At 44.2% G+C, this 21,953-nt stretch overlaps 1 protein-coding gene across 1 annotated transcript in view; it reads left to right on the forward strand.

Annotated features, from left to right (window-relative positions):
* The first annotated feature begins 6,729 nt into the window (after positions 1 to 6,729).
* The window catches only part of SLC36A2 (solute carrier family 36 member 2), a 28,185-nt gene continuing 12,961 nt past the window's right edge, over positions 6,730 to 21,953 (forward strand). The window contains exons 1-7 of the mRNA XM_004428632.3: positions 6,730 to 6,957; positions 10,026 to 10,116; positions 10,949 to 11,037; positions 11,584 to 11,679; positions 13,549 to 13,633; positions 16,503 to 16,721; positions 18,124 to 18,222. Of these exons, the coding sequence (XP_004428689.1) occupies positions 6,794 to 6,957; positions 10,026 to 10,116; positions 10,949 to 11,037; positions 11,584 to 11,679; positions 13,549 to 13,633; positions 16,503 to 16,721; positions 18,124 to 18,222 (843 nt within the window). The 5' untranslated portion in view covers positions 6,730 to 6,793. The remainder of the gene's footprint in view (positions 6,958 to 10,025; positions 10,117 to 10,948; positions 11,038 to 11,583; positions 11,680 to 13,548; positions 13,634 to 16,502; positions 16,722 to 18,123; positions 18,223 to 21,953) is intronic.

The raw sequence follows: 21,953 nt of genomic DNA on the forward strand, positions 1-21,953 counted from the left end.
CTGTGATATCGAAGAGGTAGAAAGAAAGGAAGGGGGGGGAGGGAGGGAGAGAGGGAGGGAGAGAAAGGAGGGGAAAGGGACAAAACAGCCACAAAATCATCAAGTGGTAAAGAAGGCACTAAGGAAGAAGCCAGAGAGAGCCGGAGCCGTCAGTACTATCCCCTTTGGGTAGATATGGAAGGAAACTGGGTTGGCGCAAGAGCCACACATGGGTCTTTAGTCCCGATTGAAAGAGAGAAGCTCTGATGCCCAAGGGAGAGCACTGCATGAGCGGTAATTGTGTGCACAGCCATGTGCTAGGTACTCTAACTAGCCAGGGAAGAGAAACGCCTGTGTGCAAATACCACCGCCTAAGTCAGCAGTTTGCTTCTGAAGTCGGACAGATCTCGGGTTGACGATTGGCTAAGGGTGATAGGGTGACTAATGGCCCCAGATATCCATGTCTGAATCCTCAGAATCTGTGAGTGTTACTTTATATGGCACTTTGCAGATGCGGTTAAATTAAGAATGAGATGAGGGGATGATCCTTGAGTATGCAGGCGGGCCCTGAATGTAATCACAGGGATCCTTACAGGAGGGAGAAAGAGGAAGAGTTGACTACAGACAAAAGAGAAGAAAACCATGGGATGGAAACAGTCAGAGAGAGAAGCCGCTACGTGAAGATGAAGGAAGTGGCCAGGAGCCAAGGAATGCAAGGAATGCAGCTCTAGACACTGGGAAAGACAAGGAAACAGATTGTCCCCTAGAGCCTCTGGAGGACACGAGGCCCTGCCAACACCTTGACTTTAGCCCACAGACACTGATTTCAGGCTTCTGGCATCTAGAACTGTAAGAGGATGAGTTTGTGATGTCTTAAACCACTAAGTTTGTGGCGATTTCTTACAGCGGCCAAAAGAAACTAATACAAGCAAGAGCAGGGACTTTACCTCTCTTAGTCCTTGTCGGTAAAATGGGAGCAATAACGCCTTCACTCATCAAATATTTTTTGAGAGCCTACCATGGGCCAGGCTTAAGCAGTGAGGACACAGAGATGACCAAGTCCTTCCCACTTCCACAGAGCTTCAATCCCAGTGAGAGAGGACAAACAGCCATGGGGAAGCAAGTACATAAGCAAGATCATTACAAATTGTGAGAAGCAACACGAGGGAAAACAGCAGGGTGTGTGACTGAGAGTAAGGAGGCAGGCAGAAGGCACTTGCCTTACACAGGGTGATCACGGAGGCCCTTGGAGGAGAAGAAATTTGAGCTAAGACCAGCAAGGCAAAATGTAGAGGATGAACAGTGCAGGCGCAGGGAGCAGCGAATGCAGATATCCACGGAGGAAAGGACAGAGTTTACTGGAGAACCAAAAGGAGGTCAGTGTGGCTGGATGTAGTGTTCCAGGGAGAGGGACGAACAAGGTGAGGTTGGAGGGGTGGCAGGGCCCGGAGCACACTGGGCCTCATGAGCCATGGTGAAGAGACTAGACTGTATTCTCAGGGCAGTTGGGAGCAGGGGGAGGTTTTAGGCAAGGGGGTAGCATCATCACTGGCTACTGTGAGGACATAGATTTTAGACAAGGAAACTCATTAGGAAACTCTTGTTGTCTTCCAAGTGAGAGATGATGTAGGCTTGGAGGTGGGTGGAGGTGGTGACTGCTGTGAACATTAAGTGACATGATGAATGTTAAGTCCCTGGCACACAGGAAATGCTCGATAAATGGTGGCTTTCCTATGGTATCACCATCATTATCTTCTGCTGAAAACAAACTTAGTGAATGACTCATACTGCATAGTAGGAGCAGAGTTGACACCTACAACAGGTAAGAGAGGCCCCATTGTGTCCTTATTCCTGTTCACTAGGTGAAGCCACTTGCTGAAGCCACTGACTTTCTCTCCCTCCCCAAGCCTCCCTCCCCCAACAAGTTCAGAAACCTAGAAATGTGTCAGAGCCCATACCTGCGTACACGAATACATCATTAAGCCACTTAAGGGTTCTGAGGGACAGTTTTTAATTTTATAAATGCCATGGTAAGTCCGGTGGACTTTTAGAGATTAGAACTAAAACAATATATGCATGAAAATTCCTCAGGATATCGTTGACTGGGCCTTTCTCTCTTTCTCTGTCTCTGTCTCTGTGAGTGTCTCTGTCTGTATCTCTCTCGCACACACACACACACCTCTCCATCTCCGCCTCAGCAGCCCAAGTCCCCATTATCCCTCACTTGGTCAGCAATCAGCTCCTCGCTGGTCTCCCTGCCTCCTCTTTTGCTTTGCATCACGGGACTTGCCGCCCTCCCTTCTTTCAGCTGCTTGAACTCCCTGCCTCGGGGCTTCCTCCCTTACCCCACTCTGCCTGGAACACCTGCCAACTCCTCACCCTGCCCTCATCCCCAATTTTCCCATGGCTGGCTCCTTCTCTTCTTTTTGGTTCTTGGCTCCAATGGCCACCTCCTCAAAGTCCTTTCCTAACAAATTTACCTAAATTGCCTCCTCCCTCCCACCCCCACCATCCCTTCCGTGACAGCACCACATTCGTTTCCTTCAAGGCATTTACCATGCATTTACCACAATTTGTGATTGCTTCTCCTTTATTGTCTGCCTTCTGCTCTAGACTGTGAGCCATCTGGCAGGTTTTCATGGACTGAATGTTTGTGTCCCCCCAAAATTCATATGTTGAAGCCCTAACCTCCCAGTGTGACTGTATTTGGAGATGGGGCCTCTAAGGAAGTACAGTCATGCACCGCGTCACGACATTTCAGTTGGTCAGCAACAGGCCGCATATATGAGAGTGGTCCCGGAAGATTAGTACCATATCACCTAGGTGTGTAGTGGGCTGTACCATCTAGGTTTGTGTAAGTACAGGCTATGATGTTCATACAACAACAAAATCGTCTAACGATGCATTTCTCAGAACATATCTCTGTCGCTAAGCAATGCATGACTGTAATTAAGGTTAAATGAGGTCATAAGGGTGGGTCCCTGATCTGATAGGATTAGTGTTCTTATAAGAATAAACACCAGAGAGCCAGCAAGCTCTCTTTCCAGCACACACACCAAGGAAGACCATGTGAGGACACGGGGAGAAGGCGGCCAAGCCAAGAAGAGCTCTCACCAGGAACCAATCCTGCCAGACCTTGATCTGGGACTTCCAGCCTCCAGAACCGTGAGGAAACAAACATCTGTATTTGAGGCCCCCAGCCGTGGTCTTCTGTTATGCAGCTCTAGCTAAGACACAGGCACTTGCTTTGTTTGTTCATCACCTTCTCCCCAGTTCCCGCCCTAGCACTCGTCACATGGCGGGGATTTGGTAAATATTTGTTGAATGAGTGAATCTTCCCATTTGTACTGCATTTCAAGGCACCTGGGAAATAGTGAAAGCAGCAGGTCCTGGAAATCAAGAGACCTGAGCTGGGTTATAGTCTCGGTCTGCCATGGCACCACTATTAACTCATTGTGTCCCTTCCCCTCTCTGGGCCTCAGTTCCCAGACTGGTAAGATAGTACAACTCAACAAGATGACCTTTCAAGTCCCTCTAGTGATAAAATCATACAATAAGAGTAGCTCCCCTCTCTGGGGCACTGACTGTGACCCAGGCACTGTACTTGTCCCTTTTCTCATTTACTCCTCACTCCTGCCTCGAGAGGTAAGGGTACCTTCGTCAGCATTTCACAGATGAGGAACACCACGGCATAGAGCAGCAAGCTGCCAGAAAGGGGAGGCACGCTCTTAGCATTAAAAACATTGTCCTTTATCCTGATATTGTGTCCTTTCAGCTTTTGGGGGTTGAAACATTCTTTCTTTTAAGACATGACAGTGATATTTTTAAGGTCCTTACAGAGGAAAATGAGAATTTGGCCATCTATGCCAGTCTCTAAAATTCATTTGGAAATTTGATTGATGCATGAAATCCCAAAGTCTTGAACCCCATAAACTATGTACATGGAAGGTTTTTTTAAAATTAATTATTTGGAGTTTCCACTATGCATTAAGCATGGTAGGTGAACACAGGGATAATTAAACTACAGCTTCAGAGGCACATTCCAAGAGGCCTGGATTCAAATCCGAGCCCTGCCTCTAGTACTGAGTCACCTTAGGCAAGTGAAGTTATCTCTCTAAGCTTTGGTTTCCTTATCTGTAATATAAGGGTAATAATCATGCCTACCTTATGTAGCACACTTAGCCTAGAGCTAGGCACACAGAATAGACTCAATACATGAGAGTTATTATTATTATTATCTGCAGGGGGAAGAGACAGAGTAATCAGCCATAGGCTATGAAGACGCACCTGGGGGAATGAGGGCGGGGTGATGAATTCCATCTGGGTAGGGATTTCATTGTCGCTTCTTCCAGCGCAAAGGAATACTTGTGTTTACTTCCACCAAATTACACAACCTCAGAGAAAGCATTTCCCAGCTCACTGCCTCGGTTCTCTAATCTGTTAAAGAGGGGGCAATTCCTCCCAGCCCATGGAACATCAAACTCCAGCCAGTAACAGAACCACCTGGGAAACTTGGTAAAAATAAAAAGGCCCAGATTATCCCTTCTTCAATGAGTCTGGGTCTCAGTGTGCTTTATTATCTCCCCCAAATGATTCTGATACACTTCAACTTTCGGAACCGCCATGAAAGAATGAAAGAAACAAGGCCCTCTGTTTACTCTGAAGGGTCATAGAAGATTATTATCATTATTTAAAGCCCATTAGTTCCACCCTCTACAGAGCTGTCAAGTGCATAGCTGTCCTCACACCAGTTGCATTTGCCCCAACTCAAGGGAAGCTGGGTCTGCATCTCAGGCTCCAGTGGGGATGAAAGGCACAGGCCCTGGGGTCCTCATTCCTCCAGAAGTCCTCTCCCTTCTAATATCCATTTCACAAAGCGGGAATAGAGGAGCAATACTTTTTCCAAGGTCACAAGAGCTTCATGGTAGAGCCACAGCAGAAGCCAGAGCTACATATGTGTGGGCTGGTGTTCAAAGGGCTTATTTTGGAGGCTCCCATCCTGGAAGAAGCCCTCTGGCCTGCTGAAAGGTGGTGCAACAAGCTGGAGGTCTGCCTGCAGTGCCCAGCAAGTTTCCTTCGAGCCGATGATGTCTGCGAGGGGCTCCAGGCAAATTCCGATATTCTGGGACCGCTTTCCCAATGATCTGAAGATTAAGTCATGGTTCTTCTCACAACCTGGAGAGGAAAGCAAGAAGTAGCCTCAGACCTAAACATCTCAAGCTCTTTGACAATCCTGTTTACTGATCTTGTTGCCTGAGCGAAAAGAAAGATCTGTCGGTGGGATGAGATTAGAATTGAACTACGGAATCTCAGTGCTGTGAATGAGCAGGCCGGGGGATGCAGCCTGCCGCCCCACGGACCAGGAGCACTGCCACGTCACGGTGCCAGACAAGTGAATAGAGGACGTTTCTCAAACCATAGTGAGTGTTTCAGTTGATTCAGGACGAGAAATTTGAAGGGTGGGGCCAGGATCCAAACCAAGCGTTCAGTGTGGTGGTTGAAGCTGCGGGCTTCAGAGATAGAAAGATCTGGCTAGGGTAGAGTTTGGGCTCCTGCTGAGGATAAGCTATGACCTTGGGCAAGCTGTTCTTTACCTCTCTGAGGCTCAGTTTCCAAATCAGTTAAAAGAACAATGCTACCCAGAGAAGGAGCCAGGCTTTGTGGAGCCTGAAGCTTATGCCACTGGGGAGGGGGTGGGGGGTAGCGGTAAGGGGTGGAGAGGATCTCTTTAAGAAAAAGAATACAGAATTACAAATCCAAAATTGCATACAGGACCTCAGAAAGGATCCATGTAAGGGAGGGGCCCGGAGAGAACTGCCTCTGATGCGACCAGTTAGCTGTGAGATCATTTAAGTAAAGCTCTTGGCACATGAGATGATGGCATGGGGAGTGGTATGGCTTGAGTAAAATGCTATAATTTTGAGGAAGGAGGAAATTTTATCCCATCCATCTGTCGGAGATAATGACAGAGAATAGAACACTAGAGAAACCTCTAAGGCCGCCTTTAGCTGCAGAGTTCTATCCTGAATGTCCTGGCGCCAGCGTCCTGCCCGGTGAAATGTGGCTGGGAGTTGCACAATCTCTGCCTCTCCCACCTTTCCAAAAGAATCCCCACTGCTGTCTTCCTGGAGCCTCACAAAAGCTAAGAAGCAGTTAAAAACGAGTGAGTGGTTGCTCCTTATTTTTCCAGCTGAAGAAAGGGGAGCTCTCAGAAGGACACCTGATAGCAGATGTGCTGCCAGTGGGAAGTGGAGCCCCCGCCCTGAGATGAATAAGGAGGTGGGGGTGTGTAGGTATTCTCTTGGAGGTGGAAATAGGGTATTGGTTAAAAAGTCTGACAAGTCGGGTTCTGGTCCTTACTCTGTCACTTTCTAGCTATGTGACCTCAGGCAGGCTCCTTTAGTTCACAGCCTGATTTCCTTATTATTTAATTTATAGGAGTAAATGAGAAAACATAGGTAAAGCATTTAGAAGAATGTCCAGCCCTTAGTGAAGTGCTTCACAAATCTTAGTTACGAAAATGATCAGTATTGCAGTCGCTGTTGCCATTGCTGTTGTTAAGTAAGGGCGGATGACTCCCTTCCCAAATCCCGCCCCTCCTCCCCTCTCCTCCCGGGAGCTCCTCTTCCACTGGCTTCTTTAGGCGGGAGGAGCATCCTCCTGGGGAGGTGGGCGGGGCCTCATTCCAGCTTGGCCAGAGCCTGCTAAGGCACAAGCCGCTGAGCTGGGGCTTGCACCTGACTAGACACCTTCCTGCTTGCCTCCTTCAGCTCAGACCTCGTCGTCACTGGAGCCCTCTCTTTTTGAAGCAGTCATGCCTGTGACAAAGAGTGCCCAGGGTGCCCAGGGAGCTGTTGACCTCAAACTGGACCGCAGGTCCTCTCCTGAAAGTGCCAAGAGGCTGCAGAACAAGGACCCTAGTTTCTTGAATGGAAGCCCTTCTGAGTTGCCGGACTCGCAGAAGACCAAGGGCATAACGTGAGTGCTCTTTTCTGCCATCCCCACTTCTGCCTTGCAGCCTGGAAGCTTGCATTGGCAAAAACCCTCGGGGGGGGGGGTTGGGGAGCTGTCCGATTCCCAACCCATTGTGCAGATGGAGAAACCAAGGTTGCAAAGGTGCAGTCAGAGGCTGAGTCAAGGGGAGAGCTTAAAGGGGCGGGAGTGGAGACTGTCAGAAAACCCTTAGGGATATAGGGATCCAGCCCCAACATATGCACCTGGGCAAACTAAGGCCCAATTACCTCAGGTCACGCACTGGCTCCTTGGCAGAATGGGGGCTTGAATCCAGTGCTGGCCCTAAAGTCAGTTTTGCCCCTGGCCTATCCTGATGATGTTGGGGGGGTGGGGCAGAATCCCAACTTCCTGGAGGAGAAGGTGAGACCTGAGCATAAACCCACAGTGTCCTCACTGACAACAAACATTGCCTCCTCCCTGCCTCCTTCTGCAGACGCCCCAGCCTCTGCTTCAATTGAGAATTGCAGTGATGGCATCAAAAGCACAACATGTGGAAGAGTCTAGTTCCTTCCACCTCCCGGGGGTGTGTTTGGGGGCTGGGGGGGATCACTCATAAGGCTTTCAAACTGTGACAAGAAGGGATCTACTGAATGACTTTAGGCGGGGAAGCCAAACTACAGGGCTCCAGCCCCCTTCGCCTCCATCACTCAAGCAGAGTAGCTAGTTGACTGAGGAAGAATGGATGGGGTGGCATGGTGGTGAGAGTTCTGCTGCTTTCAGAAGAAAATTTGGACACCATTGGTATACTAGAAAGAACACCTGCGTTCAAGTTGTGACTCTGCTCCTTCCCTTCTCTAAGCCTTGCTTTCCCCATATGCAAAACAGGGATAAACTGGTGGCAATGTGAATTTAAGGAGGCTGCCTGGAAATTAAATCTGAAGGGCGGGGTGAGGGGGTGTGCAGCAAGGAGGGAGAAGTTACTATAAGGGGCAGGTAATGCCACTTTCCGTGGCCACCCTGCAGAACAATTTAGAGATGGACACAATGTCTGGCACTAGGACATGGTTCACTTGCCCTAGGGCTAGTCTTGGGGTTGCTAAGAACTCGTGACCCTGAGGGTGAGCTTTCCAGGCCTTGGGGCCATCCACTGCTGAGAAGGGGTATTTCTCAATCAGAGGCCTTGGGGGAACCAACTAGCTCTTGTGCCCTGTACTGACACAGGGTTTGGTGGCGATTTCAGGTACTTAAGAATCAAAAAGACAAAGCATGTAAGAACTAGAGGGGCCCTCGTGGCTTGGAGTGAAGGAGTGAACAGGTCAGGAAAGCATGGTACCTATGGGGTCAGCTCACCTGGGTTCCAATTCCCTTTTAGCTGTCTATCAGCTTGAGCAAGTGACAGAACTTCTCTGTCCCCCAGTCTCTCTGTTGTGAAATGACAGTTTCCTCCTCCTAGGATGGCTGCAAAGGTGATTTGCACATAAAGCCCTCAAGCACAGTGCCCTAAGCTGCTGTGAATACAATGACAGTCCAAGGTCACCAAAGAAGTTAGGGCTAGAACCCAGGTCTCTTGCCTCCCTGCCCAGTGCTTTGCACAACTAACCACACTACGTTTTTAAGTTGGCTGAGTGGCCCAAAGTTAAACTCTGATTTCCTAAGTCCTTTAGTTAGAAACTTCCAAAGTGACCCGCTGACCCTTTCCTAGCTGCAAAACAAGCCCATCATTGGAGGGCTGTAGGGCGCAGCGCTCTGTCAGCGATGTTGACACCCACAGGGAGAGAGAAAGGCACACAGAGGCTCTCCACCCCCTTCTCCCCACCCTTCTCCCCTAATTGTTCTCTTTAACCCTTAACAAATCAAGGGGCAGATCCTCAGGAAGCCAGCAGATTTAGGGATTTCATGTAAAGATATGGGTGTTTGGGGCAGTTCTTTCAAAATATCATTCCTCCCAACATTCACAGATGCTCAGCAAAATGGACACATTGCCCCAGATGACACAGCTAGTTAAGTAGTGGCCTTGACTTTTAATCCATGGTTTGTCCGACCTCAGAGACCAGGCTCCTTCCAGTATACCTCTGCCGCTCTTCAGAATAAACCTCCTTGCTGGAAGGTTCTCATGGGGAATTTCCATGGTTTCTAAACCTTGTGGATGTAAACCCAATACTCACCTTGGTTTAACCTGGTCCAGGTACAAAGAGATGTAGAGATAGGTTCGGTTTGTAATTCACCAACAAAGCGTATATGTCCCTGGAACTCTACCCCTGAGGGGTTAGACCTTGTCCTCTGATCACCTTCACATCTGTCTTGAAGCAAGAGTTTGAGTTTTTGTTTTTGTTGGAGTGGGAGGAGACATGGCATTCACCAGCTTGATGTTTTGGCCTGAGGAAAAAATAAATTCCTCTGGAGCCCACTCCCCAAGGGACCCTGTCCCAACAGACCCATCTGGGAACCCAAGTCACCTGATCTACTTATTCAGAAGTCACAATGATTTCCCTTTGCTGCCTGCCCTTTACTCTGAGTTCAATCCTGTCTCTGCTACTAGTCTTACGACCTTGGGCTGTTCACTGCCTCCTCTCTGAACCTCAGTGTCCTCAGTTATGAAATAGGGTTGTCCCTTGACTCATCTGTCTGGGCCTATTTTGGGAGGCAGTAGAGATGGGGTGAAGAAGAGGGACTCCGAAGCAGTCCTGGTTTCAAATCCCCAATACATCTTCGGACAAGTCATTAAAAAAACCTCTATGCCTCAATTTCCTCATCTGCAAAATAAAGGCAATAACCTACTTCCTTGTCATGAAAAGAGGATTAAGTGGAATAATACATGTAAAGTACTTAGCATAGTGTCTGTTAAATAGTAAGTGTTATAATGGCATATATTGAGTGTTAGCTGCTAAAACCAGGAACAGTTCTGGGCAAACTGGGGTGCTTGGTCACTCTACAGGAGACCCTGAGGTGCCAGGCAAGGCCGTGGGGACTGCAAGATGGCCAGAAGCCCACCTATCCAGCTTAACTCAGCTGTTGGCATGCTGTGAGGGAATGGCGTGAGATCGCCTCCCCTCCACACACCCACGTCCTCACGTCTTTTTCCTCTGCTTTAGAGAGTTCCAGACTTTGATCCACCTGGTGAAAGGCAACCTAGGCACGGGGATCCTGGGCCTCCCCCTGGCTATGAGGAACGCGGGCATTCTGGTAAGAGGGGCTGCTGCAGGTGGGGCCAATACTGCTGGATTGTAGCAGGGAGGCGGGAGGAAAGGCTCTAAGGGTTTATGGTGGCTTGTGGTGAGCAGTCTTCCTGGGAGGCTGCTTGATCCAGACTTGGAGTCTAGACATCTAGCCTAGGTTTGAGTTCTGGCTCTGCCACAGACTTCGAGTGGCCTCGATAAGTCACATGTCCACTCTCTGAGTCTCAGTTTCCTCTCTTGTAGAGTGCAGGGGTCGGACTAGGACTAGTTTTCCAGATGTTCTAGTTCTCAGGGATGCCTCAGAGGCCACGAAGGGTCAGAATTCTGGGTCCCTACTCTCAACACAACACCCCATTGTAATTGTTTTATGTACTTTATTGGAGTACTGCTTGAGATTATATTTGAAAGAATAGCTGTTGCTGCTAAAAAGAGCTTGCAAACCAGTTTGCTAGAAAGTTCTTTGAGGGGCCAGCCCAGCAGCGTAGCACTTAAGTCTGCGTGTTCTGCTTCGGCAGCCCGGGGTTTGCTGGTTGGGATCCTGGGCACAGACCTATTCACCGCTCATCAAGCCACACCGAGGCGGCGTCCCATGTAGAAGAACTAGAAGGACCAACAACTAGAATATACAACTACGTACTGGGGCTTTGGGGAGAAAAAAGAAAAAGAGGAAGATCGGCAACAGATGTTAGCTCAGGGCCAATCTTCCTCAAAAAAAAGAGAAAAAAGAAAGTTCTTTGAGTCCTGAATGATATCTGCACTACCAAATCCCTCCCCACGATGTTCTTCACAAATCCATTCTCTTCTCTCTTCCCTTGCCCCTTGACTTCCGCTTCCCCTAGATGGGCCCGCTCAGTTTGCTGGCAATTGGCTTCATCTCCACCCACTGTATGTACATCCTGGTCAGGTGTGCCCAGCGCTTCTGCCACAGGTGAGGAAAACAGCATCCTCATGTCAATTCCTGTGGTACTCGGTTCTCAAGGACATTCTCAGAAACACCCTACGCATAACGAGAGATGACCTAATTTCCTCCAACATGGCCAAGAAAAAGAGAAAAGCATTTGGGGCAGGGACATAAGGCGAGGTTCTGTACATGATTCACCAGGTGATCTCAGTCAGGCCATTGTGCTTATCTGCTTGGCTCATCTGTATAATGGACATAAACAACTCCTGCCTAACCCTGCCTCAGAGAACTGTCGTGAGGATCCAATGGGATGACAGATATGAAAGTACTGTATTCAAGCAAGGTGTGTGTTATTGCCCTTGTTATGCAATAACCACCTCACTTGACAGGAAAGGAAAACAAGCCACCAAGGAAATACCAACAGGTGTCAAAGCCTGAACTAGAACTTGGGTCTCTGCCCCAGTGTTCTTTCCCCTCCAGCTGGGTCCTGCCTTGCTGTGTGTCTCTTAACTTTTCTGTAGATGATCTTAGGTTAAACTACCTCTTGGTAACTATATGCACTTTCTCCTGCAGGCTTAACAAGCCCTTTTTGGACTATGGGGATACAGTGATGTACGGACTAAAAGCCAGCCCCAGTGCCTGGCTCCAGAACCATGCTCACTGGGGAAGGTACCTTGTTCTTGCTTTGTCTGCAGTGGGGTAGGACACAGGAAGACAAAATACGGCTGTCTGAGATGCCTTCTTCCCTGGAAAGCTGGCTCATGTGGCACAGAATGTTGGACTTTCCACATGGAAGGGGTTCATTGAAAACACCCCTCATCCAGCCCCCCTCCTCGTATACCTCCAGGAACAGGGTGTGCATTCCTTTGCTATGCAGCCTTAATATTATTCACTTTTTTATTAAACCACATTTATCCAGCTGCTACTATGTACCAGGCCCTGGAAATACCATGGGGAACAAGGTAGCAAGGCTTTGCCCTCACAGACCCCATAGTCCAGTGGGAAAGACAGACAATAAACAGCTTAGGGTACAGTTAATAACCACTGGGATAAGTATGATGAAGGAGAGAAGTACTAGTTGATAGCAAGGCAGGTAAGGAGATGCTGAGATGCTAAGCTGGGGTGGGCTTCCTAGGATGGAACAGTTGAGATGAGTTCCACAGGAAAGAGTTCTGAAGAATGAGGAGTTACTAGGGGAAAGTGGGCAGGACCCTGGAGGGCCTCCCAGGAAGAAGGAAGAGCAAAGTGTGAAGGTGCAAAGCAGGAAGGAGTGCGTGGCGGTTTCAAGGCACGGACAGACCAGGCAGCTGGAGAGCAGAGAGTCAGGGAGATGGAAATGAGGAAGGATCCGGGGGCCTGATCAAGCTGTACATTTTAGACCCTGTTAAAGGCTTTGTTCTTTTCTTAAAAGCAACAAGGAAACCATTGCAGGGTTTTAATCAGGGGAATAATCATATTTGCATTGTTTAAAGATCTGTCTGGCTTCTGCAAGGAGAATAGATTGTAAGGGAGTAAGAACAGATTTGGTCAGACCCCTGAGGAGGCTATTGACAACGTCCAGGCAGGTGGCAACAATGGCTGGGACCAAGCTGATGGCAGTAGGGGTGGAGAGAAGTGCATTTGGTCATGAACTGGATCCCAAGATTGCAGGAAAAGGAAAGAGTCATGGTGGACTCAGATTTCTGATGACTTCTGTTTGGGCTAAGTTGGGTTTGAGGTTCCTGAGAGATCTTCAAGTGGCGATGTCAAGTGGGTAGTTGTATGCAGGAGATACAGAATTGAAGTCGTCAGCCATGAAGCCAGGGGGCAGAGGAGGTCTCTTAGGGAGAGAGTTTATAGTGAGAAGAAGAGAGAAAAAAAGACCAAGACATTATGCAGCCTTTGGTGAGCTGAAGTCCTCTCCCTGCACCTCCCACCTTTTAGCTCTCAGGGACGACATGGAAAAAGTCAGTCCTCCTCTTTTTTCTTTTTTCTCTTTCTCTTTCTTCCCTTTCCCAAGGAACTCCCACTCAGGTATTGGTTTTTTAAGAAGGCTTACTGTCTGCTCCATAATTTGGATAAACTGCCCTTTTCATCACGGCCTGTGGTGTCATATTTTTTCGTCCATCTCACCCACTAGTCTATAAACTACTAGAGGAAGGGACCATGTGTTATTTGTCTGTGTATCCTCAATGCCTAACACAGTATCTGGCACATGGTAGAAAAAAATTTTAAATGTTAATGATAGCTAATAAAAGTATTGCTTCCTACTGCTCTACTTCAATTAGTATCAATTATAAGGAATGCCGCAGAGCCAGGTGTGGGGGGAGGCTCCCAACCAGGAAGAATGTTACCACTTGCTGAGCTGCAAGTGCGAGGGTGGGTGAAAAACATCTTTTAAAAGAACTATTGTTACCTTACTTCTTATTGCCCCATTGTTGAATGTGGCAGCAGGACCAAGGGTGCTGGTATAGGGTCACCAGCCGCTGGGGACGGAAATGGAAATGACAAGCCAACTTTTATAACAAGTTTTCTTTCTCTCTCCCTCCTCTCCTCCAGGCATATGGTGATCTTTTTCCTTATAGTTACCCAGCTGGGCTTCTGCTGTGTGTACATCGTGTTTCTGGCCGATAATTTAAAACAGGTAAAGTCTTCTAGAGAAGGTGGGTGGGAAAACAACATGGAAAAGGAGGGTCTTCTGCTAGTTGTTCAACCAATGGCTTCTTCTCTTTGGATCCTAGTGTCCCCATCAGTACAACAAAGGAAGTTAAACTAGATGTTAGCAAAGAACCCAGACTTCTAGTTCACATATCTGCAGATTTCTGTAAGTCGTTCCTTTTTCCACAATACCCTTGGTCCAGTATCTTGGACCTGTCCTCAATGTTGGTCTCTACAATTGAGCTGGAAGGACCCTGGATTTTGTCACTCACCCTGCCTTGGAGCTTAATCATCCTTAACTCTTCTAGAACTGATATGGGTCTTTGTGAATGATACCTCATCTTTGGGCCATCTTGATCTGCCTTTAGTTGCTTAATCTCTATGGCTTAACAGTCATCTCCAGGAAGTCCTTTTGATCTACCTCAAGTTATCTTGTAGCTATTTCAGCAAACTAATGAGTAATAACAGAGGCCATCCTTAGTCAATCAATAAGCTTAAAACAGAAAACTATCCTTTAGGGCTCTTTTTCTGTTTACAGCAATACCAGAAATTTGGAAATGTAAAAAAATTAGAAAGAAGGAAAAAAATAGTAGGCATTCAGAGTTGGCTCCTATTGTATGTCAGGTGCAGTGCAGAGCATTTTATGTGCTTTCCTTCATTTAATTCTCTCCATAACTTCATCAGAGTAGGGTGTGGTTATTCCCATTTTGCAGATGAGAAAACTGATGCTATAAACCCTATAATGCATATAAGGTCACAGAGCTAAGATTTAAAACACAGGCCTTTTAACATCAGAGCTCAAGTTCTTAAACACTATGCTATATTGCTTCTCAAAACAGATTAGTCTTAATCCAACCACTTGTGGTTATCGTTTTAACTTAGTATTAACTGGTTAGCATTTTGCAATGTCCTTACATTTTTTCATATAATTTTTAATAGTTTCATAATATTCTATCACACAGATTGGCCATGATTTAGTCTTCTATCATTGGATATTTTGTTTCCCTTTATTTTTCTGCTATCATCTGTTTTTCTATTATAATCTCTACATGTCTTTGTATACCCCTTTATTTCTTAGGATATATTTCTAAAAGTAAAATTTACTGGGTCAAAGAGTTTTTTTGAAGACTCTTAAAACACATTGTCAGATTTCTGCTTAGAAATCAATCTAATCTATCAGCAGAATTTTATTTATCATCTGTAGAGACAAGGCAAGCATTGCCTCGAGGAGTTTGCAGGCTAAGTGGGATATGTTCTAAAACATATAAAAAGTTAAATATAATCATGATATTTTGGTGCTGGGTCAGGACACCACTAACACCACCCTGAGGTCAGGGATGCTCAGTTGTGACCGAAGGGGAAGAAAAGTACAGGCGCAGGAAAGATCACTGGAGCAAGGGAAGGCTCCCTTGAGGAGGTGCATCCGAGCTGGGTGTTGAAGGGCAGGTTGGAGAAGTGGTGGCAGCCAAGGTGGGAGAAGGGAGGAGTGAACACCTGGAGGCAGGAATGTATGGGACTTGCTCAAGAGAGGTAATACAATTGTTTGTAGAAGAAGGCGTGGGCCTTGGGAAAGGAAGAGCCTTCAAGGTTGAATGGGGCCCATTTATGGAGGGCCTTGAATGCCCCGCTAATGTTCTAAGTATTTTTCCTACGGTAGTGGGGAATCAGAAGAAAACAAGAGTTAATGATCATTTAAGTATTCATAGTGTGTTGTTAAGTGAAAAGAAGATTTCAAAATAAGAGTGTAAGCTATGATTGCAGTTCTTGTGAAATAAAAAAGAAGCATATAATACATGTAATTTGTAATATAGTATAGAAAATGTATAGATGAATATATTCCAAGGCATTACCACGGCTACCCACAGGTACTGAGATTATCACTGCTTTTACATTTTCTTCTATCCTAACTCTAGTTTCTAATTGTTCTGCGACAGATTGTATTGCTTGCACAATAAGACTGTATTAATTAAGCCATGCTGATTCTAAATGAGGGTGGTACCATCCCCCCCACCCCGACTTTGCGCGGGTGCTTGTAATGTGTGCTGGGGAATGTTTCTTGTTTGTCACAATGATTGGGGGATGCTAATTGTTTCTATTGGGTGGGATCCAGGGATGCTAAAAGTCCTGCAGTGAATGGCCCAATCCTCACAAAGAGTTCTCACTCAAAATGCCACTATTGGTCTAATTAAGAAACAGTAAGTGATGGGTTTTTTGGTTATAAGCAAAAGAAACAGATTCTGGGGAACTTAAGCGAAAAATAAGTTTAGTGGAAGTATATTGGCTAACTTCCAAAATGACAAAGAAAGCTAAAAAAAAAAATGGGTCACTGAAAAGAAGAGGAACCAGGGCAGCTAGGAGGGTGTAGATTGTAGAACTGATGAGCAGTCTCCGCAGGGAGCCCCCTCAGAGTTAATTTTTACCCTTTTCTAGTTCTGTCCTTGTGTCACTTTGCTTGTTAATTAGATTCAGATTCCAGGGAGAGATTGTGAAAGCCCTAGCTTAGCTCTGCCATGTGATTATGATTTGCCGTCCTCCAAGGTCGTATTCAGGTGAGAGAGAATTCACCAAAAATAAGTCAAAATCAGGAGGAATGGATGCTGGGTTGCCAAAAGCCAACAAACAGCCACTGTAAATCCAATTATTTATTTTTTACTAAAATTATTTGTGCAGCTTCTTTTGAGGAAGTATGGTGCCAAAGATTTGTAATAAGAAGTCCTAAATTCACCCTAACTCACTGAGACCCTGGACATTCCAGCTCTTTATGAGGGACTTTGATTGTGGGCCAGGCACTGAGCTAATCATGTGGCCAGATGATTTATTGAATCTTCGCCTTGCTTTTTGCAATCCTTCCTCAGGTAGTGGAAGCAGTTAATAGCACAACCAACAACTGCCATTACAACGAGACAGTGGTTCCGACGCCCACCATGGACTCTCGACTTTACATGCTCACCTTCCTGCCCTTCCTGGTGCTGCTGGTCTTTGTCCGGAACCTCAGGGTCCTGACTATCTTCTCCATGCTGGCCAACATCAGCATGCTGGTCAGCTTGATCATCCTCACCCAGTACATCGTCCAGGTTAGTGCACACCACATGCCTGACTCCTCCAGAGGGCAGAGCCTGTTATCAATGATAGACTGATACCTGGGGCCAGCCCTGAGGGTCAGTAAGTGTGTACCTCACTCTTCAGCCTAGGGCCCACCTCATTGTAGCATTTCTTCCACAAAGACGTCTCTATGCAATCTCCTTCTTCTGAACATCTCCTCTTTCATTTTGCTTCTCCAATACTCATTTTTATGTTAAATTCTGGCTTTTAAAAAAAACGTTATGCTTTGCTAGGAAAACATCTTGATTGGTGAACTATAGACTATTCCCGTAGTGGCTGGAGAGCAGTAAAAGGCAGATCAATAGCAGGATCTTCTACCACAGCTGAAACATATTGAATTACCCTTAGTCTTAGATCCTCTAGGCTACAATTCCAGACACCCAAAATTACCCCTAGGGAACTCAAGGAAAAAAAAAAAAAAAAACAGCTAATATTTAGTCACAGAGGTAATAAACAGAGAGTCTCGAAAGACCACGGCAAATCTATCACAATGTAAATTACAATGTTTTTGAGGTTGAACTACAGATATTGATTTTCCCTCAATTTCCTACTTTTTTATTCTTCCTAATTTTTATTTTATAATGGACATAGAAATTTAAACCCAGAAGCCCCTTGGCATGCCTAATAGCTTTCAGATGCTTTTATCTTTCAGAAGTCACAAGAAAAAAAAGTTATATTGTCCATGGAATTTAGTAAAAATAACAAGTTAGTCAAATATTTTAGGGTAACTACTGATAAGTCTTGTATTCATTAAGGCAATATTGATAAATTCTACAAAATTGAATTTCCTAATGAAAGATAGCCACCTCTGATTCATTTCTGGACTATTCCAGAGGTTGCTCAATTAGAGAAATGATTCTGTCATTGTTTTCACATTCTAGGTCAGGGTACATAAAACAGATATGCCACACACTTTCCTTCCTTTCAGTTTATAGCTCGTTGAAGAAGAAAAGGGGGCTTTCACATTTAACTAACTACTTTGGGCCCCCTTGAATATCACTGTAGCTGTAGTCACAGTAATTTCCAATACCCATAACCACTGGTACATTCAGAGCGTTCTTAAGGCACTTTAGGCTGGTACCAACTTGTGGTATCTAAGATTTTCTTTTGGAGGATTCTGATAAACCAGACTCCCTCCGTGAGATACTAATCCTTCAGTCCTTTGACAATACTTCAATATTTCTTTCCTCTGGCTCTTTGATATTGTATAGTATTGAAAGCAGCTTTGATTGTTGCCTACTTCCTTTTGAAGTTTTTTGAATTTCTTGACATTCACTTTTTAAAATTCAGGTCTACTGTCAGAATACCCGCCTCTTAAAGGAGCCCAAACATGCCTTGAGAGTAAATGTCTTACCTGGTCTCTCTCTCCTCTAGGGAATTCCAGACCCCCGCGGGCTGCCACTGGTAGCAAGTTGGAACACCTACCCTCTCTTCTTTGGAACAGCCATGTTTTCATTTGAAAGCATTGGCATGGTAAGGTTTGAATTGGGGTAGACTTGCCCGGTGCTGTGGTGGCCTTCTGAGCAGGAGCTGGGAGCTCTGGGTTTCTGGGTTTCTGTGTGCACACGGGAGAAAGGAACCTCTGGCCTCACTTGGGTCAGTTGTCACACGCAGGAGAAAAGTAGGTTACAACAGAGAGGCAGTCTGGAGACAGAGTTTTATTCTTGTCCCAATACGTCTATTAAACATTTATCTTCATATCAACATGTGTTTCCTAATCTTTTAAAATCAAGGCAATTGGAGGTATACAATTTAAATTACAGGATTTATTCTATGAAACATCAAGGAGTTTTAAACTGGGAAGTATTGTATATTTACAATGGAATATTATACAGTCTCTACTTCTACTCTTGAGGAAGGATAGTGGTGTATACATAATTTTTAAGTTTAATTTACATACAGTACAATTCACCTTTTTTTGGTGTACATTTCTGTAAGTTTTGAGAAATGCATAGAGTCATAGATGCACCACAATCAGGACACAGAACAATTCCTTCACCACAAAAACCTCCCTCATGCTGCCCCCTTTGTAGTCAACTTCCCCCCCACCTACTAACCCCTGGCAACCACTTTCTGTTCTTGTCTCTACTGTTTTATCTTTTCCAGAATGTCATATGCGTGGGATCATACAGGAGGTAACCTTTTGAGACTGACTTCTTTCACTTAACTGCATTTAAGATCATCCGTGTTATTGCGTGTATCAGTTGCTCATTGCTTTCTATGGCTGAGTGTCCACTGTATGGGCAATACTACATTTGTCTATCAAGTCACCCACTGAAGGACACTTAGGTTGCTTCTAGTTTTTGACGATTATGAATAATGCTGCTATAAGCATTTGTATACAGGTTTTTATGTGAACGTAAGTTTTCATTTCTCTAGAAGTAGGTTTGCTAGGTCACATATTAATGTATGTTTAACTATGAGAAATTGCCAAACAGGTCTTCAGAATGGCTGTACCATTTTGCATTCCCACCAGAATGTATGAGCATTCCAGTTGCTCTGCACCTTTGCTAGTTCTTATCTGTATTGTCAGTATTTTTTTATTTCAGCCATTCTAATAGGTGTGTAGTAGTTATTGTGATTTAATTTGCATCTTACTAATGACCAGTGATTTTGAGCACCTTTTTATGGGCTTATTTGACATCTGTATATCCTCTTTGGTGAAGTGTCTGTTCAAATCTTTTGCAAATTTTTTTAAAAACTGAGTTGTCGTCTTCTTATTGTTGAGTGTTAAGAATTCTTTATATATTCTAAATGCAAATCCTTTATTGGATATATAATCTGCAAATATTTTTTCCAGTCTGTAGCTTGTCTTTTCATTCGTTTAGTGTCTTTCACAGAGAAGATTTAATTTTGATAAAGTCCAATATATCAAAATTTTAGTTTTATGGATACTACTTTTGGTGTTGTATCTAAAAATACTTTGCCTAACCCAGGATCACAAAGATTTTCTCTTATATTTTCTTCTAAATATTTTATAGTTTTCATTGTACAGTTAGATCTATGAACTATTCTGTGTCAATTTTTGCTAAAGGTGTTTATAGTTTGAAGTTCATTTTTTTAATAGGATGCCCAGTTGTTCCAGCATCGTTTGTTGAAAAGACTACCAATTCTCCATTGAATTGCCTTTGCATCTTTGTAAAAAATAATTGATATATGTGTATAGGTCAATTTCTGGACTTCCTCTACTGATTCATTGATCAATGTGTCTATCCTTTCATGCATACCAAAATGTCTTGATAGCACAAGCTTTATCTTAAAATTATGAAATGTGAGAGCTCTAACTTTCTTTTGATTAGTATTTGTGTGATATATCTTTTTCCATCCTTTTAATTTGTTTTAATGGAGATAAAATTCACATATCAGAAAATTCACCATTTTAACCATTTTGAAATATGCAACTCTGTGGCTTTTAGTACGTTCACAATATTGTGCAATCATCACCCTTATCTAATTCTAAAAAATTTTCATCACCCCCAAAAGAGACGCTATATACATTAAGCAGTCACTCTCCATTCTTCCTGCTCCCAGCCCCTGGCAACCACTACCTGCTTTCTTTTTTTTTATGGAGTTGCCTATTTTGGAAATTTCATATAAATAGAATTATATAATATATGGCCTTTTGTGTTTGGGTTCTTTCACTAAGCATAATGTTTTCGAGGTTCATCCATGTTAGCATTACTATCCATACTTAATACTTTTATGTGGCTTAATAATATTCCATTGTATGGATACATAACGTTTTGTTTATCCATCCGTGAGTTGATGGACATTTGGGTTGTTTCTACTTTTTGGCTATTATAAATAATACTGCTATGAAAATTCACTTATAAGTTTTTTTTGAACACCTGTTTTTGATTCTTTTGGGTATGATGAGTGAGATTGCTGGGTCATATGGTAATTCTGTTTAACATTTTGAGAAACTGCCAAAATATTTTTCACAGAGGCTGTATCATTTTACATTTCCACCAACAATGTATAAGGGTCCCAATTTCTTTATGTCCTTGCTATTACTTGCTATTTTCTGGGGTTTTTAAAAAATTTTATTCTTATTATGGCCAGCCTAGTAGTTATTGAGAGATATCTTATTTTGGTTTTGATTTGCGTTTCTCTAATGACTAAAGACATTAAGCATCTTTTCATGTTCTTGTTGGCCATTTGTATATTTTCTTTGGAGAAAGGTCTATTCAAGTCCTTTGCCCATTTTTAGTTGGGTTTGTCTTTGTTTGTCAAGTTGTAAGAGTTCTTTATATGTTCTAGATACTAGACCCTTTATCACATAAATGTTTTGCAAATGTTTGCTCCCATTCTGTGGGTTGTCTTCTCACTGTCTTAGTAGTATCCTTTGATGCATAAAAGTTTTTAATTTTGATGAAGTCCAGTTTATCTATTTTTTCTTTTGCTACTTATGCTTTTGGTATTAATAGCTAAGAATCCATTGTCAAATCCAGGGTCATGAAGATTTACTTCTATGTTTTCTTCTAAGAGTTTTTGTACTTTTAGCTCTTACATTTAGACCTTTGATCCATTGAGTGAATTTTTGTAGGTAGTGTAAGGTAAAGGTCCAACTTCGTTCTTTTGCATGTGGTTATCCAGTTGTTCCAGCACAATTTGTTGAGAAGACTGTTCTTTCCTCATTGAATGGTTTTGGTACCCTTGTCAAAATCAATTGACTGTAGATGTACAGGTTTATTTCTGGACTCTCAAATCTATTCCATTGATCTGCATGTCTATCCTTATGCCAGTACCACATTGTTTTGATTATAATAATTTTGTAATAATTTTGAAATCATGAAGTTTAAGTCCCGTACCTTTCTTCTTTTTTACGATTGTTTTGGCTATTTGGGGTTCTTTGCAATTCCCTATAAATTTTAGGATCAGCTTGTCCATTGCTGCCAAAAAGGCAGTTGGAATTTTGATAGAGACTGCACTGAATCTGTAGATCAATTTGGGGAGTATTGCTGTCTTACAATGTTGTCTTCCAATCCATGAACATGGGATGTCTTTCCATTTATTTAGGTCTTCTTTAATTTCTTTTTTGTTTTTTGGTTTTTTTTGGTGAGGAAGATTAGCCCTAGCTAACATCCGTTGTCAATCCTCTTCTCTTTGCTCAGGAAGATTGGCCCTGGGCTAATAGCCATGCCTATCTTCCTCTACTTTATATGGGATGCTGCCACAGCACGCCTTGACAAGCAGTGCGTCAG

The sequence above is a fragment of the Ceratotherium simum genome, chromosome 4 (assembly GCF_057802395.1).
Source record: "Ceratotherium simum simum isolate JZ-2026a chromosome 4, ASM5780239v1, whole genome shotgun sequence".
In the NCBI taxonomy this organism is placed as follows: Eukaryota; Metazoa; Chordata; class Mammalia; order Perissodactyla; family Rhinocerotidae; genus Ceratotherium; species Ceratotherium simum.